At 45.5% G+C, this 11799-nt stretch overlaps 1 protein-coding gene across 4 annotated transcripts in view; it reads right to left on the bottom strand.

Annotated features, from left to right (window-relative positions):
- CEP131 (centrosomal protein 131kDa) overlaps positions 1 to 11799 on the bottom strand; it is a 44045-nt gene that overhangs the window by 3817 nt on the left and 28429 nt on the right. For 3 of the 4 annotated variants that reach the window (XM_015408677.1, XM_015408692.1, XM_015408685.1), the window contains exons 17-24: positions 10348 to 10377; positions 8433 to 8535; positions 7591 to 7792; positions 6290 to 6397; positions 4446 to 4563; positions 3426 to 3500; positions 3202 to 3344; positions 179 to 356 (exon numbers count right to left, since the gene is read on the bottom strand). In XM_015408677.1, coding sequence (XP_015264163.1) covers positions 179 to 356; positions 3202 to 3344; positions 3426 to 3500; positions 4446 to 4563; positions 6290 to 6397; positions 7591 to 7792; positions 8433 to 8535; positions 10348 to 10377 — 957 coding nt within the window. The remainder of the gene's footprint in view (positions 1 to 178; positions 357 to 3201; positions 3345 to 3425; positions 3501 to 4445; positions 4564 to 6289; positions 6398 to 7590; positions 7793 to 8432; positions 8536 to 10347; positions 10378 to 11799) is intronic. The other variant, XM_015408700.1, reaches the window with a different exon arrangement.

Genomic DNA, 11799 nt, shown 5'->3' with positions numbered 1-11799 from the left:
GTCCCAAGCTTTATCAGGAGACAAGAACTCATCTGCTCTGCACCATGTACCACTGGACTGCTCATGGCCAGGCTTCTCTCTCCTCCCCAGTTCTCACAGAGGGTTTGGAGAGAAGACCCAGGAGATCACCTGATCAGAAGAAAGGAAGCCACTGCTCCCTTCCCTGCGATGCACTCACCTTACGGATATCCTCTGCCTCCTGTTCCTTCTGCCGCAGCAGACCCCGCAGATGGACAATCTCGCCCTCTGCCTCTGACAGCCGCCCTTTCAGCTCATTGCAGCGCTCCTGGAGCTTCCGTTCTGACCGCTCCAGCTCCTGCAGTTCTGCTTCATACTTGTCTCGCACTCTCTTGATTCTGAAGAGAGAAAGGGAGAACCTCACTACGACACTGCTCACACAGGGCCTGAGAGCAACTCCCAGAGGACTTTTTTTTAAAATGCCATTTTATGAATAGCAAGATTAGAGTCCAGTAGAGTCCATCAGTGGCTATTAGCCACAAGGTATAGATAGGGGCTCTGGGGCAAGTGATGCTCTGTCATCTTGGTGCTTGGGGGGGGGGGGCAACAGTGGGAGGGCTTCTAATGTCCTGGCCCCACTGGTGGACCTCCTGATGGCACCTGGTATTTCTGGCCACTGTGTGACACAGAGTGTTGGACTGGATGGGCCTTTGGCCTGATCCAACATTGGCGTCTCTTATGTTCTTATGTTATGTTCACCTTAAAGACCAAGGAGGTTTCCAGAGTATAAGCTTTCGAGAATCAAAGCTCCCTTCATCAGACAAAGTATCTGACAAAGGCAGCTTTCACTCTTGTTGGCCTTTAAGCTACTACTGGACTTGAATCTTACTTTTCTACTGTAGACCAACACTGTTACCTACCTGAAACCAGTTTATCAATGTGGCAACCTAAGAAGGACACAGCACATTCTGCAGCCTCAAAAATGCAGATAATGCAGCTGCTTTGTGGCTGGGCTCAAATCCATGCCTGGGATACTGGATCTAGACACATTCTTTTTACCATGTCTTTGAGTACACAGTGAGGTACGAGAGGGAGAGGCCATGCCTATGACTGAACAAACAACACAGCTTGCCTCCACACACAGCCTACAGACCAGCCTCCCCCCTCACTCCTGCCAGAGAAGACTGCAACCAGATTTGCCTTGCTGCACTTCTGTTCCTTGTAATGAGTGTGTCTACAACTGCAATGTGTTCAAGTAGGTAATGCGTAAGACTCACCACCCGCATAACAAGTCATGGTACAAACACTATCAGATGCATGAAAGAACTAGGTTTAGTAATCAAAGCATTAGCCCCAATCTAAAAGATGCAGACTCAAATTCTCAAGTATGTTTCTGGGCCATGATTCCCCAAACATTTGAATGAGGGAGTATAGCATTTCTTATGTTTCATAGGGTCCAAGCTCCAACCCAAACCTAAAAATACTGCTTTTCAAATACTACTGTTCTGTTCTCCTTGTCAGCATGTACTACTTAGGGGTATTGAACTCATTTGTTATGAGGGCCAGAACTGACATAAATGAGACCCTGTTGGGCCGGGCTATGCGTGTCATCAAATATGCCACGTAGCGGAGATATAAACTTTATAAAGGACACAAACACAATAAAGATTTTTCAAACTTTAAATAAAACATGTTTAAAACACTAGCACTCTTGCAATATTTTGTCTATTTAACAATCTCTGATAACTGACAGCTCTTGCTCTGAATTACTGCATCAAAATATCTGTGCTGTAGCAATCTTGAGTATGCTGTTCAGGTGTGTATCTGTAAGCAGCAAACCTACTTTTGATTTATTGACTTTCATTACAGAAATCTCAGCATTCTGAGCCTAGGACCCAGTTGAAAACATGAAATGACTGGGCTTTGTGAGCTTTTGTACATTAATTGCTTCATGTGCTGGTCAAGGACATGAGAAGGCACCATGCCACAGACTGAGGGCTATGTGTTTGTTTACAAAACTAGTCTTCCTCAGTGGTTAGTATCATCCTACTATCTGGGAAGTCTAAGTTCAAAATCCTCAAAGGAAATGTGCTGGTTGAACTTGGTCTGAACACACACTCTCAGCCTAATCCACCTCACTGGCTTGTTGTTATTCCTCATCTAAACAGTTCACATGGCTTTCCTACTGAGAAAGACTGGATCATGAGGGTGTTAATACAGTGAAAAGAGGGAGGGAACCCAGTTGCACCCAGGAGAGCCACAGCATAACAAGCCCAACAAAACACACACACTGTAGCAAGGCACACAAAAGCTCATACCTTGGATAAAACTTTGCTGGTCTTAAAGGTTGTTTGTATTTCTCCCGTGTGATTGAGGCAGCCAAGCAAAGCAAGCTCTCCCTCCTTCCCTCCCTCCCTTTGGGAAGGAGCCTCGGCCAATGGAGGAGAAGAAAGGCTTTTGCCTTTGTCTGCTATGTGATTGAGGCAGCCAAGCCAGGGAGCAAGTTCTGGCTCGTTCCCTCTCTCTCCCGGGGAAGGGGAGGAACCTCAGCCAGTGTAGGGAACAGAAGCTTGCCTAGCTATCTCTCCCAAGCGATTTAATTTGGTAAAGCAAGCTACCACGCAGCAGCAGCAGAACTGGAAGAAGCAGGAGACAGCCAGTTCCACTGTGGGCCTGACAGAAGCCCTCCGGGGGCCTGATCTGGCCTGCGGGCTGCATGTTTGACAATCCTGACCTAAGTGATGAAGGAACACTGGCAATCCCAGCGGTAAAGTCAAGATGGTTACCTATCACAATAATCAGCTGATCACTTAAGGAAAGAAAGAAGGAAAATGAATGAAGCACACTGACAGTGCAATCCTAAGGAGAGTTACACCCTTTTAAGCCTATTTATGTCAGTGGATTTAGAAGAGTGTAACTCTGATTAGGACAGCACTGAAAAATTCACCAGAAAAGCTACGGAGGAACCCTCAGCCGAGCAAAAGCCCCTGCTAACTAAAAGAGCCAAGAATGTTTAAGAACCCAGGTAATCTAATCGGTGACTAAATACACAGATATACTTGCCTACATCTAACTACTTCTTACTAGATGCAATGCAACCCTGGCAATAGGTTTATCACACAATTGCATACCATACAGAGAAACAAAATGGGTTATAAAAGGACTGACCAATGCAGGAAGCACTTTGAGAACAAAGCTGGAACCTTTGCAACTACCTCTGGCCTTGACACAGCAATATCTTACCGGTTCTCCGTGGCTCTTTCACACTCCTCCTTGGCAGATGACATATCAGCCTCTAGCTGCTGGATGACTAATTCAATCTCTTTGTCCCTCTCTTTCCGTACTTCCTCCCTCAGTTCTCGTTCGCGAGTGTGCAACCAGGCCTCCTGGAGACAACATTGAGAGACCTGGTAAGCACCATCCAAGCAATCAGGAGTGTGGCTGAAAGGTAATACCTATAGAACTACCTCCTTCTTCAGGTAATTGGCTTCCCAGGCCTGCTTCTCTATCTCTAGCCGCACCTTCAGGGCCTGGACCTCTGCCTTGATGAAGGAAAAGAGAAGACAGTGAGTGGGAGAGGAAGGAGACAGAAACTGGTCCCAGTGTCTCCCTCCAACCCACAATATATTAAACCTGGTAGAGTCTCTATATCAAGATCTTGCACCAGAACAAGCAGGGCATTTGGCCACTGCCATTACCAAAATGAATCTCAAGAAGGGCCAAGGAACAGTGCCCTTCCCAACAGGAAGGTTAAAACGACATAAGGTTATATTATGTTTCTCCACTGCGATGTCCATGGATCTAAGCCAGGACGGCACTGTCCTTTAGCAATTGAGGCCCACAGCAGTAGAGGTCAGGCTTGAGACAGACAATAGTTTTTCCCAGAGTTAACAACAATATGAGAGTGACAGTCCTCATCACTCTTTTCAGGCACTACAAAAAAAAGTTTGGCCAGAAACTATAGTGGAACAAAGAAATTAGTATGGAGCGCTTCTATCATAGCACCTCTTAAAAACTATTTCTTGCTAACCAGCCTCAGTCTCTGTTTTGCAAGCCCACATTCTCCACAGCATTTAGAGTCTATGATCAGGGTGAATGATAACCATACAAAATGGTGTGGTGCTTAGTCCTCCCACTGCCAAACCGATCATACCTTAAGCAGCATTGATTATGGGGGGGAAAGGATTATTCTGGTGGCCTATATTATGCAGAAGTCAGTAGCTTGGGAAGAACTGGCCCACTCCAACAGGGTATATGCGGCCGGGGGGGGGGGGGGGGGGGGGGGAGAAGAAATCTGTGCTACACATAAGTCTTTTGGCATAACAAGGAACTTCTTTTGATTAGCAAGAATTGCAGAGGCATTTAAAACCCCAGAGCTCCAGTGTTAGAAACCAGAGTGATCAGATGATACAACACATACGCACACACACACAAAACAACCCTCAAAAGCCAGTCAGACACTTCTGTGGGTCTAGGATAACACAGACCTGATGGCGTTGCTCCTGTTCCTCTCTCCCCTTCTCATATTCCTCCTTCAATGCTTTGGTGACGACAGAGCTGTTTGCTTCCAGCTGCTGTCGCAATTCCTCCAGCTCTGCTCTCTGCCTGTGGAGCGGAGAGCAGTACTATGAAACCAACAGCTATCCAGTTGACAAGTTAGACAGATCAGACCTCACCCCTCTGAAGAAATGGGGAATCAGTTTCAGTCCGTTCCTAGCTAGTCTCCCAGCACTTGCAACTTGCAGAGGACTAAAAGGAGGGGGTGAGGAGAAAATACTGGAGCCCAACAAAATTGGGCAATGTTTGCTAATATCTACAAGAAATAAGCAAAAGTAGAATCCACTTTAACTGGAACAAAAAATTGCTCCAGTCTCAGCTGGCACATTAGCCACCAAGTGGGAGATGGTGTTTACCAAAGCAGTATGCTCTAGGCATAAGATCTACCTACATGAAATCACTGGGAGATGATATCTAGAGATTAGAAGTCATATGCCAATGACACAAAACTCCACTTTGCCTCTTCAGTGGAGTGAGGTGAGACAGTGGAGTGAGGTGAACAGGTATCTGAGAGGTGAGAAATGGGCTAAATTAGGGTCAATAAACTGAAGCTCAATCCAGACAAGACTGAGGGACAATCAGTTGATAACATAGCCAGCTGGGAAACAAGAAGTCAGCCTGTTCTAGATGAGGTTTATTGGATTGTCCTAAAGGTGGATTGTCCTAAAGGAGCAGCTAGAGGATGCTATTAGACATTCACTTGCAGATGGACCTTCGGGCATTATCTGAGGGACATGTCCCTTTTCACCAGCTTTGGTCGGTGCACCAGCTGTGACAGTTCACTGAAAATCAAGATCTCACCAGAGTTATCCGTACTTTAAACTACAACTAGGTTAATGACCATAATGCACTCTGTGTGGGGCTTTCTCTGAAGACAGTCTGGAAACACCAGATCGTTGAACATTAACCAGCAAAACTACTGACTGATGTAGATTATGGAGGAACATGTCTTGCCAATGCTGAAAAAAATACACTGGATGTCAATTCATTTCTAGATACAGAGCGCTAGTTCTTCTTTTGAAGTCCTTAGTCTGAAATTTGGGAATTTTAAAAAATCCATCAGATCCTATATGAACCTGACTAACAGTTGAGAGCTTCAGAGAACCTGTTTTTTAGTCAGCTTCTATTTGCTTTCTTATGATGCTTGTAATTAATGGGGGGAGAGAGAGGGGTTCTATTTTATTCACTGGACTTTTATTGTTTGGTTTTACAGAAATATGGTTGCTTTTATGTTATTTTGCTGGATGAAGGGTTGTTGTGCCATACCAACCCCAAGGAGACACTGGCACCAAGGTGGATTGATCATCCTTCTAGAGATGTTATACAGCCCCCACCACCACCACCACCACCACCAACCACCACAGTAGCTGAGATTGAACTACTGGCTGCGCCTTAGTCTAACCCCAAACAGCAGAGGACTTCCTTCAATGCCCAGTCAAGCATGTGAGCCCTCGCTGGGCACAGGGACTCCTCTCTCCTCCTCAAATCTCAGTCAGTAGGTGTGAGGCCAGCCAGTGGGTCCTGCTGGGGTGCCCCCCCCCATGCTATGGCTTTTTATTAGTTTTACGCTGCTGATTTTATGTTACCAGTTACATTTTACATAGTTCTATTATTTAATTGCTGTAAGTACACCATCTTAACACAAACAAACAAACAGGACAAGGGTTGTTCATGGTAATATTCTCTTATCAGTTTTGTACATTGAACTGCAACATGTGAGCGAACCCTCTAAACATGCCCCACCAGATTTCAAACCCAGCAGGCCTTCGCTCACCTTGCTGCCTGCTGGCTAAGCCTCTCTTTTTCCTCAGCCACTTCGTTGTAGAGTCGGCGCCGCTGCTGCTGCAAAGCTTGCTCCTCCTGCTTCAGCTGCTTCTCATACCTGTGTAGAAGGACTCTTTCAAACGGAGCCTTATCAACTGAGACGTATACTTGACTTAGGCTACTGTCTAGGAAAATGCAATGAGGCCAATAGCTTCCTCTTTTGGAGAAAACGTAAAGGAGGTAACAAAAGGCTATTGAAAAAAACCCCAGCTGTGGAGCTTACCACACACACACACACAAAGACACTAGACCTCACTCAGGGAAGTTGTGGGAAAACAAGAAGCCTCACAGCAGAGACCATGCCACTGCCTTGAGTGAAGACTCTGGAAGAACACCAGAAGGCAAGAGCAGCTGTGCACGCTATTTTCCAGAAAATGCCATGCACATCCTGCTCTGTTCATCTACTGCCTCTCCACCCCACTGAACTCTCCCTGCAGCACTACACAAGACCCCTGTGCTAGCCCTCTGAAAGAGACCACCATAATAGACACTGCCACAGGAAGTGGTGGTGGCTACAAGCATGGACGGCTTCAAAAGGGAATTAGATAAGCATATGGAGCAGAGGTCCATCGGTGGCTATTAGCCACAAGGTACAGATAGGGAGTCTGGGGCAAGGGATGCTCTGTCTTCTTGGTGCTTGGGGGGGCCAACAGTGGGAGGGCTTTTAATGTCCTGGCCCCACTGGTGTACCTCCTGATGGCACCTGGTATTTCTGGCCACTGTGTGACAGAGTGTTGGCCTAGATGGGCCTTTGGCCTGATCCAACATTGGCGTCTCTTATGTTCTTATGTTATGTTCTAATACTGCTTCTAGAAGGAATTTTTGACTGTTTCCAGTGTGTATATTTTCTCCCTCATGGCCTTAAAGGGCCAGTGGCACATGGACAGCTTTCACTAAGGTAAGCAACTAACTCAGTAAAATACCTAATCCACACCCAGACTTTTGAACCAGGCTAATAAACACAACGTGAGATATTTGCAGCAGGACTGTTGCCTCCTCCAGTACAGTGGCTCCTCATCAACCATTAAAGACACACAATATAAAACAGCTTGCTTTCTGTCATCACCCTGGTTTCTGTGCCCCACACCTTTCCTGTCTTGTCCCACTGCCATGCAAGATTCATCTTATTCTGCTTGCCCCCACACTGGATTGCCTTGTCAGCTCCTCCCTCTCTGCACCACTGCAACGGCCCCTTTCCATTTTCCTATTCCTTCCTGGTAATCTGCCGTCCATGTCCCTGGCCCTTCATACCGCTGCCTTGCCAGCTCCCTCTCTCGTTGCCCCTGCTCTTCCTTCTCATGCTCCAGCATCTCCTTCAGCTCCTCGGCCTGGTGCACATAGCGCTGGGCTGCCCGCTCATCTGACTGTAAGAGCTCTGCCTCATGCAGGGCTTTCAGCTTTTTGATCTCCTGCTTGTGCTTAGCAATAAGTTTCTGAATCTCCGGTTCCAGACCTGGAGGAAAAAACAAGGACAACAATCAGGAGGAGGTGACGGAGCACACACGTGTGAGTGAGCCACTATCAGACAGCCCTATCCCCTCACACCTCCCCCACACCGTCTTGTTCCACTATTCGCCAAAACAGCCAACCCTCTGCACCAAGTTCTCACAAATATACAGTAACTGGCAAGCTATAGCTGACTTGGTGAATGAAGGGAACTTGTGCACTGTAGATATGGGTATAACAGTTCTTGCACATCTAACCAAGTCTTCCCTTGGTCATGAGCTTGTTTCCGAACAAAACACCATCATCAATACTTTGATGGAAAGGGAACACCGAGGAACAGTCTGACTTGTGATCTCAAGAGCACAACGCAAAGGCACAATGACCACTATACATCCCCACAAAGGGAAGACCATTGGAAAACCCCTGCTGATCCTCGTTGCTTTAAACAGCCTCCTTTGTACCATGCAGTTGATTTAGGGCTGGAGTCTTCTTATTTCCCTCCCTACAGACCAGGCACAATACTCCCTCAGGAGGGAGGGGATGCAACAGACTAGCTCACACTGATTTCCTTTGCTGTACTAACGCCCCATGGAAAAAGCACCTGTTGATGCATAAGGGTAGCGGCAAACAAACATGCCTCAGCGTACCTTTAACAGTAATCTCTTTGATTTTCTTCGTTTTCTCGTCAATCCATTTCTCTCGGCGGATCTTCTCTGTGGCACTCATAAGCTCCTTCAGCTTCTTTATTTCCTATGTGGGAAAGACAGTCAGAGGCAAGACACAGGTCTGATACAATCTTCATTAGGTAACCGCAATGTGATATAATGAAGCTGCCTGCACAATCATGAACAGTGCTTTCCATAGACAGAGAAAGTGGCTGGTACACTACTTTTAACAGCCAGCTTTGTTGATTATTCTGGTTGGGTTTCTATCAAACTTGCATTGCAAAGAGGATGTTTAAAGAAATTTCATTCTGTATCAGAAATTCATACACCAAGACAAACAGTTGATAAGCACTTGTTGCAACTGTATTTAAGGGAAGGGGTATGAATGTGAGTGAAGTAAATATACAAAGTTTGTATTCTAATGAAGAATAATTCAATTATTTTCTTGTTAGTAAAGAATTCAGAATGAGATGCAAGATTCTGTAAGGATATGCTGCAAAGTTATTGATGCCCCTTGAGGCCCACTAAGCTCAAAACACCCACATATCCCAAACCTCAAAGTCTCTGGAAATATCAAGGAGTATGTCCTGCTAGATGTTATTCATTCTTTGCACTTTAATTTCCCAGATGTCTGTCTGAATCCAGCTTCAGATGTTGTGTTTGTGTGCGAATGAGACAAAGTCCATTTCTACTTTGCTCAAATGGCATACATTTTGTCCGATTGCAGAAAAGAATACTAGAGTAGTGACTACCCCACAGGTGGCTGTCTCTTTGACTGGTGATCAAAGAAAACCCATTAGCATTTCTACAGCATGCATAGGCATTAGCCAGTGAAATGTAAGCCTTTTAAAATCCCATTAATTTAACTGAAAAATTAAGCATGTGCTCGAATATCTCCCACTGAATCCATGGGCCTTAAAAAGTGCTTACCACTAGATAGATTATTATGTAACAATTTATTGTCACAAGCAATGCTCTCTGTAAGCTGTGGAGTCTTGTGAGCAAAAATGCTACTTTGTGAGCTACTGGCATTAAAGTTGTGACTGAGCGATTTGGCTACTGCATAAATTAGTTTGCTGTGGAGCCATCCTTCCTGAGCTAAGACAAAAATGTGTGAGGTGGAGGCTAAAAAACTGTGAGCTAGCTCACACTCACAAAGCTTAGAGGGAACACTGGTCGCAACCACCCTGTGAGACAGTGATTTGGGCTGAAGACAGGCAATCACGTTTAAGAAGAGCTGAGATGTTTGAGAGACATCTTATTTAATATGGGGCACACATGCTTTCACACACTTGCTCACACACACAAACACTGTTACATTTGCTCAAACACATATTGGAAACACAACAAAACTCACCAAATCTGTTTAACAGGTACAAAAACAAGTTGAGCGTGTACAGCATGAGCAGCCATTCCTCTTTCATACCACCATTAAGGTTCTGAAAACAAGGATCATTCCAGCCTTCCCCGAGCCTACCCAAAGAATGTTTTGAATGAATGAGGATCTGAACCTGGATCTATCTACTGCACTATATTAGTACAAAAGACATATGTGAAGGCCATAAGGTATGCCAATATTGAATGTTGACTGGTTTGCTTCGTAACAGTTCCACCAAAAGGCTGTTCAGCACCCTCTACCTCACAATGAAGAGAAGACCTTACTGGCTGAAATAGCTTCCGCAGCAGATACCCAGGGGAGGCACAAAGCATGTCACTAACAGTGGAACTTCTCTCTGCACCAAGCCACAGTTCCTTTCCTACCCTGCCTATATCCCTGAGGAATGGATACACTGGGCACCACTCAAAGAAGTTAAGAATTGTTGTGCCTACACAATTGGGTCAGGCAGATGAAAGGGACAGAGGCTGAAGCCCAAGAACATGCACAGAAAAGGTTTACCTCACAAAGAGGGCCCAGAGTGCGCCAGACCTAGAGAGAAAGAGGGAGAGATGAGAGACAGAGGGAAACAGAAAGGTGTGTTGGCAAAAAGAAGCTGCTGGAGCAGAAAGCAGGGGGTTCCGTGGCACATGGATAAAGCCTTGAAGGTATCCAACATGGGAAAGTGCTAAGAGGTGAAGCTGCTGAGCCACTGTATCTGTTCAAAGTGCTTTCCAAAAGAAGGCCAACTGAAGCACCAGTAAGTTCTCACCTATGTTGGGAAGGGATATGCAACGCAGCAAAACCAAAGAAGAAGCTTCTTGGCCTTGGGCGGCTTTGCTAGTTCAAATCCATTAGCAGATGGACCCTTTTCTTTCAGTTTTCCTCCAAGAGAAACTAAGCCACAATGACAGTCATGACTACCTTGCAGTGCGCTGCTGGCTTTAGAGAAAGATGGAAGCATGAAATCCAGGCATCCTTTCTTCAGTACTAAAGCACACCTTTCACTAATTGCTACAAACCTTTGCAGGCACTAGTACAGGTTAATAAGCCGAGAGAGAGAAGGAGGACTGGCCAGCAGTTTACTCCAATGCCCTACCCTTTCACATACACTTATAGGCAAAAGGCATAAAGAAAGCCAACATCTCAAGTCAGTTTCTATGACCACCCAACTGTTTCCAGTGAAGCATGTTCCAAAGGAATGAACAGTAGAGGGATGATCCCACAGGTCTAGCCGAGAACAAACTCACTGGATTGTAACAACACGTCCCCCTCTTAAGATGTATACCTTTATTCTCACATAGTATTGTCAGTGCAATGCTCTTTCAATAGACATGTTGACACAAACTCATTGTATTCAGTGTCAGACACAAAGTTTAACTTGCACTGGCCCTGGGCAATGTGCTATAGCTTCCTGTTACCCAATTCCATTCAGTCTAAGCAGCTGACGAAAGAAAGGGAAAAGGAGGATGCACCCAGGCCCAGGCAGTTTTGCCCTCCCAGTCAAGTCATTTCAGTAGTAACTGACAGAACCGCTGTGACCATTTTCTGAAGTCAGCATTGTGTTAGTGGTTACAGTATTGGACTGGGATCTGGGAGAGCCAGGTTTGAATCCCCACTCTGCTGGGGAAGTTCGCTAGCCAATCTTCCACTACTAATTCTCTCTGCCTAACCTACCTCACAGGGTTGTTGTGATAAAACTTATGAGAAAATAATATTGTTGTAAACTTCTTTGGCTGCCCACTGGGGAGAAACTTGGGTATAAATATCTACAATAAATAAATGTCCTCTGGGCCTAGCAAGAACCAGCAAAACACGTTTTGTCAAAGCTGCTGTGCTACAGATTTCTGAAGAGGGATCTAAGTTCTACTTACAGATCTCCAGTTGTAGTTAAGTTTCTCTGCTTTATTTCTATATCTCATCTCAGCTAAAAGAGGATCTCTACCCAGCACATGGACTTGGAAGCCACTGTTT

Source organism: Gekko japonicus, unplaced genomic scaffold (genome assembly GCF_001447785.1).
Source record: "Gekko japonicus isolate JY-2015 unplaced genomic scaffold, Gekko_japonicus_V1.1 scaffold57, whole genome shotgun sequence".
NCBI classification, from domain to species: domain Eukaryota; kingdom Metazoa; phylum Chordata; class Lepidosauria; order Squamata; family Gekkonidae; genus Gekko; species Gekko japonicus.
Note: the sequence above shows the minus strand (reverse complement) of the source record. Positions and strands in the feature narration are given on the sequence as shown.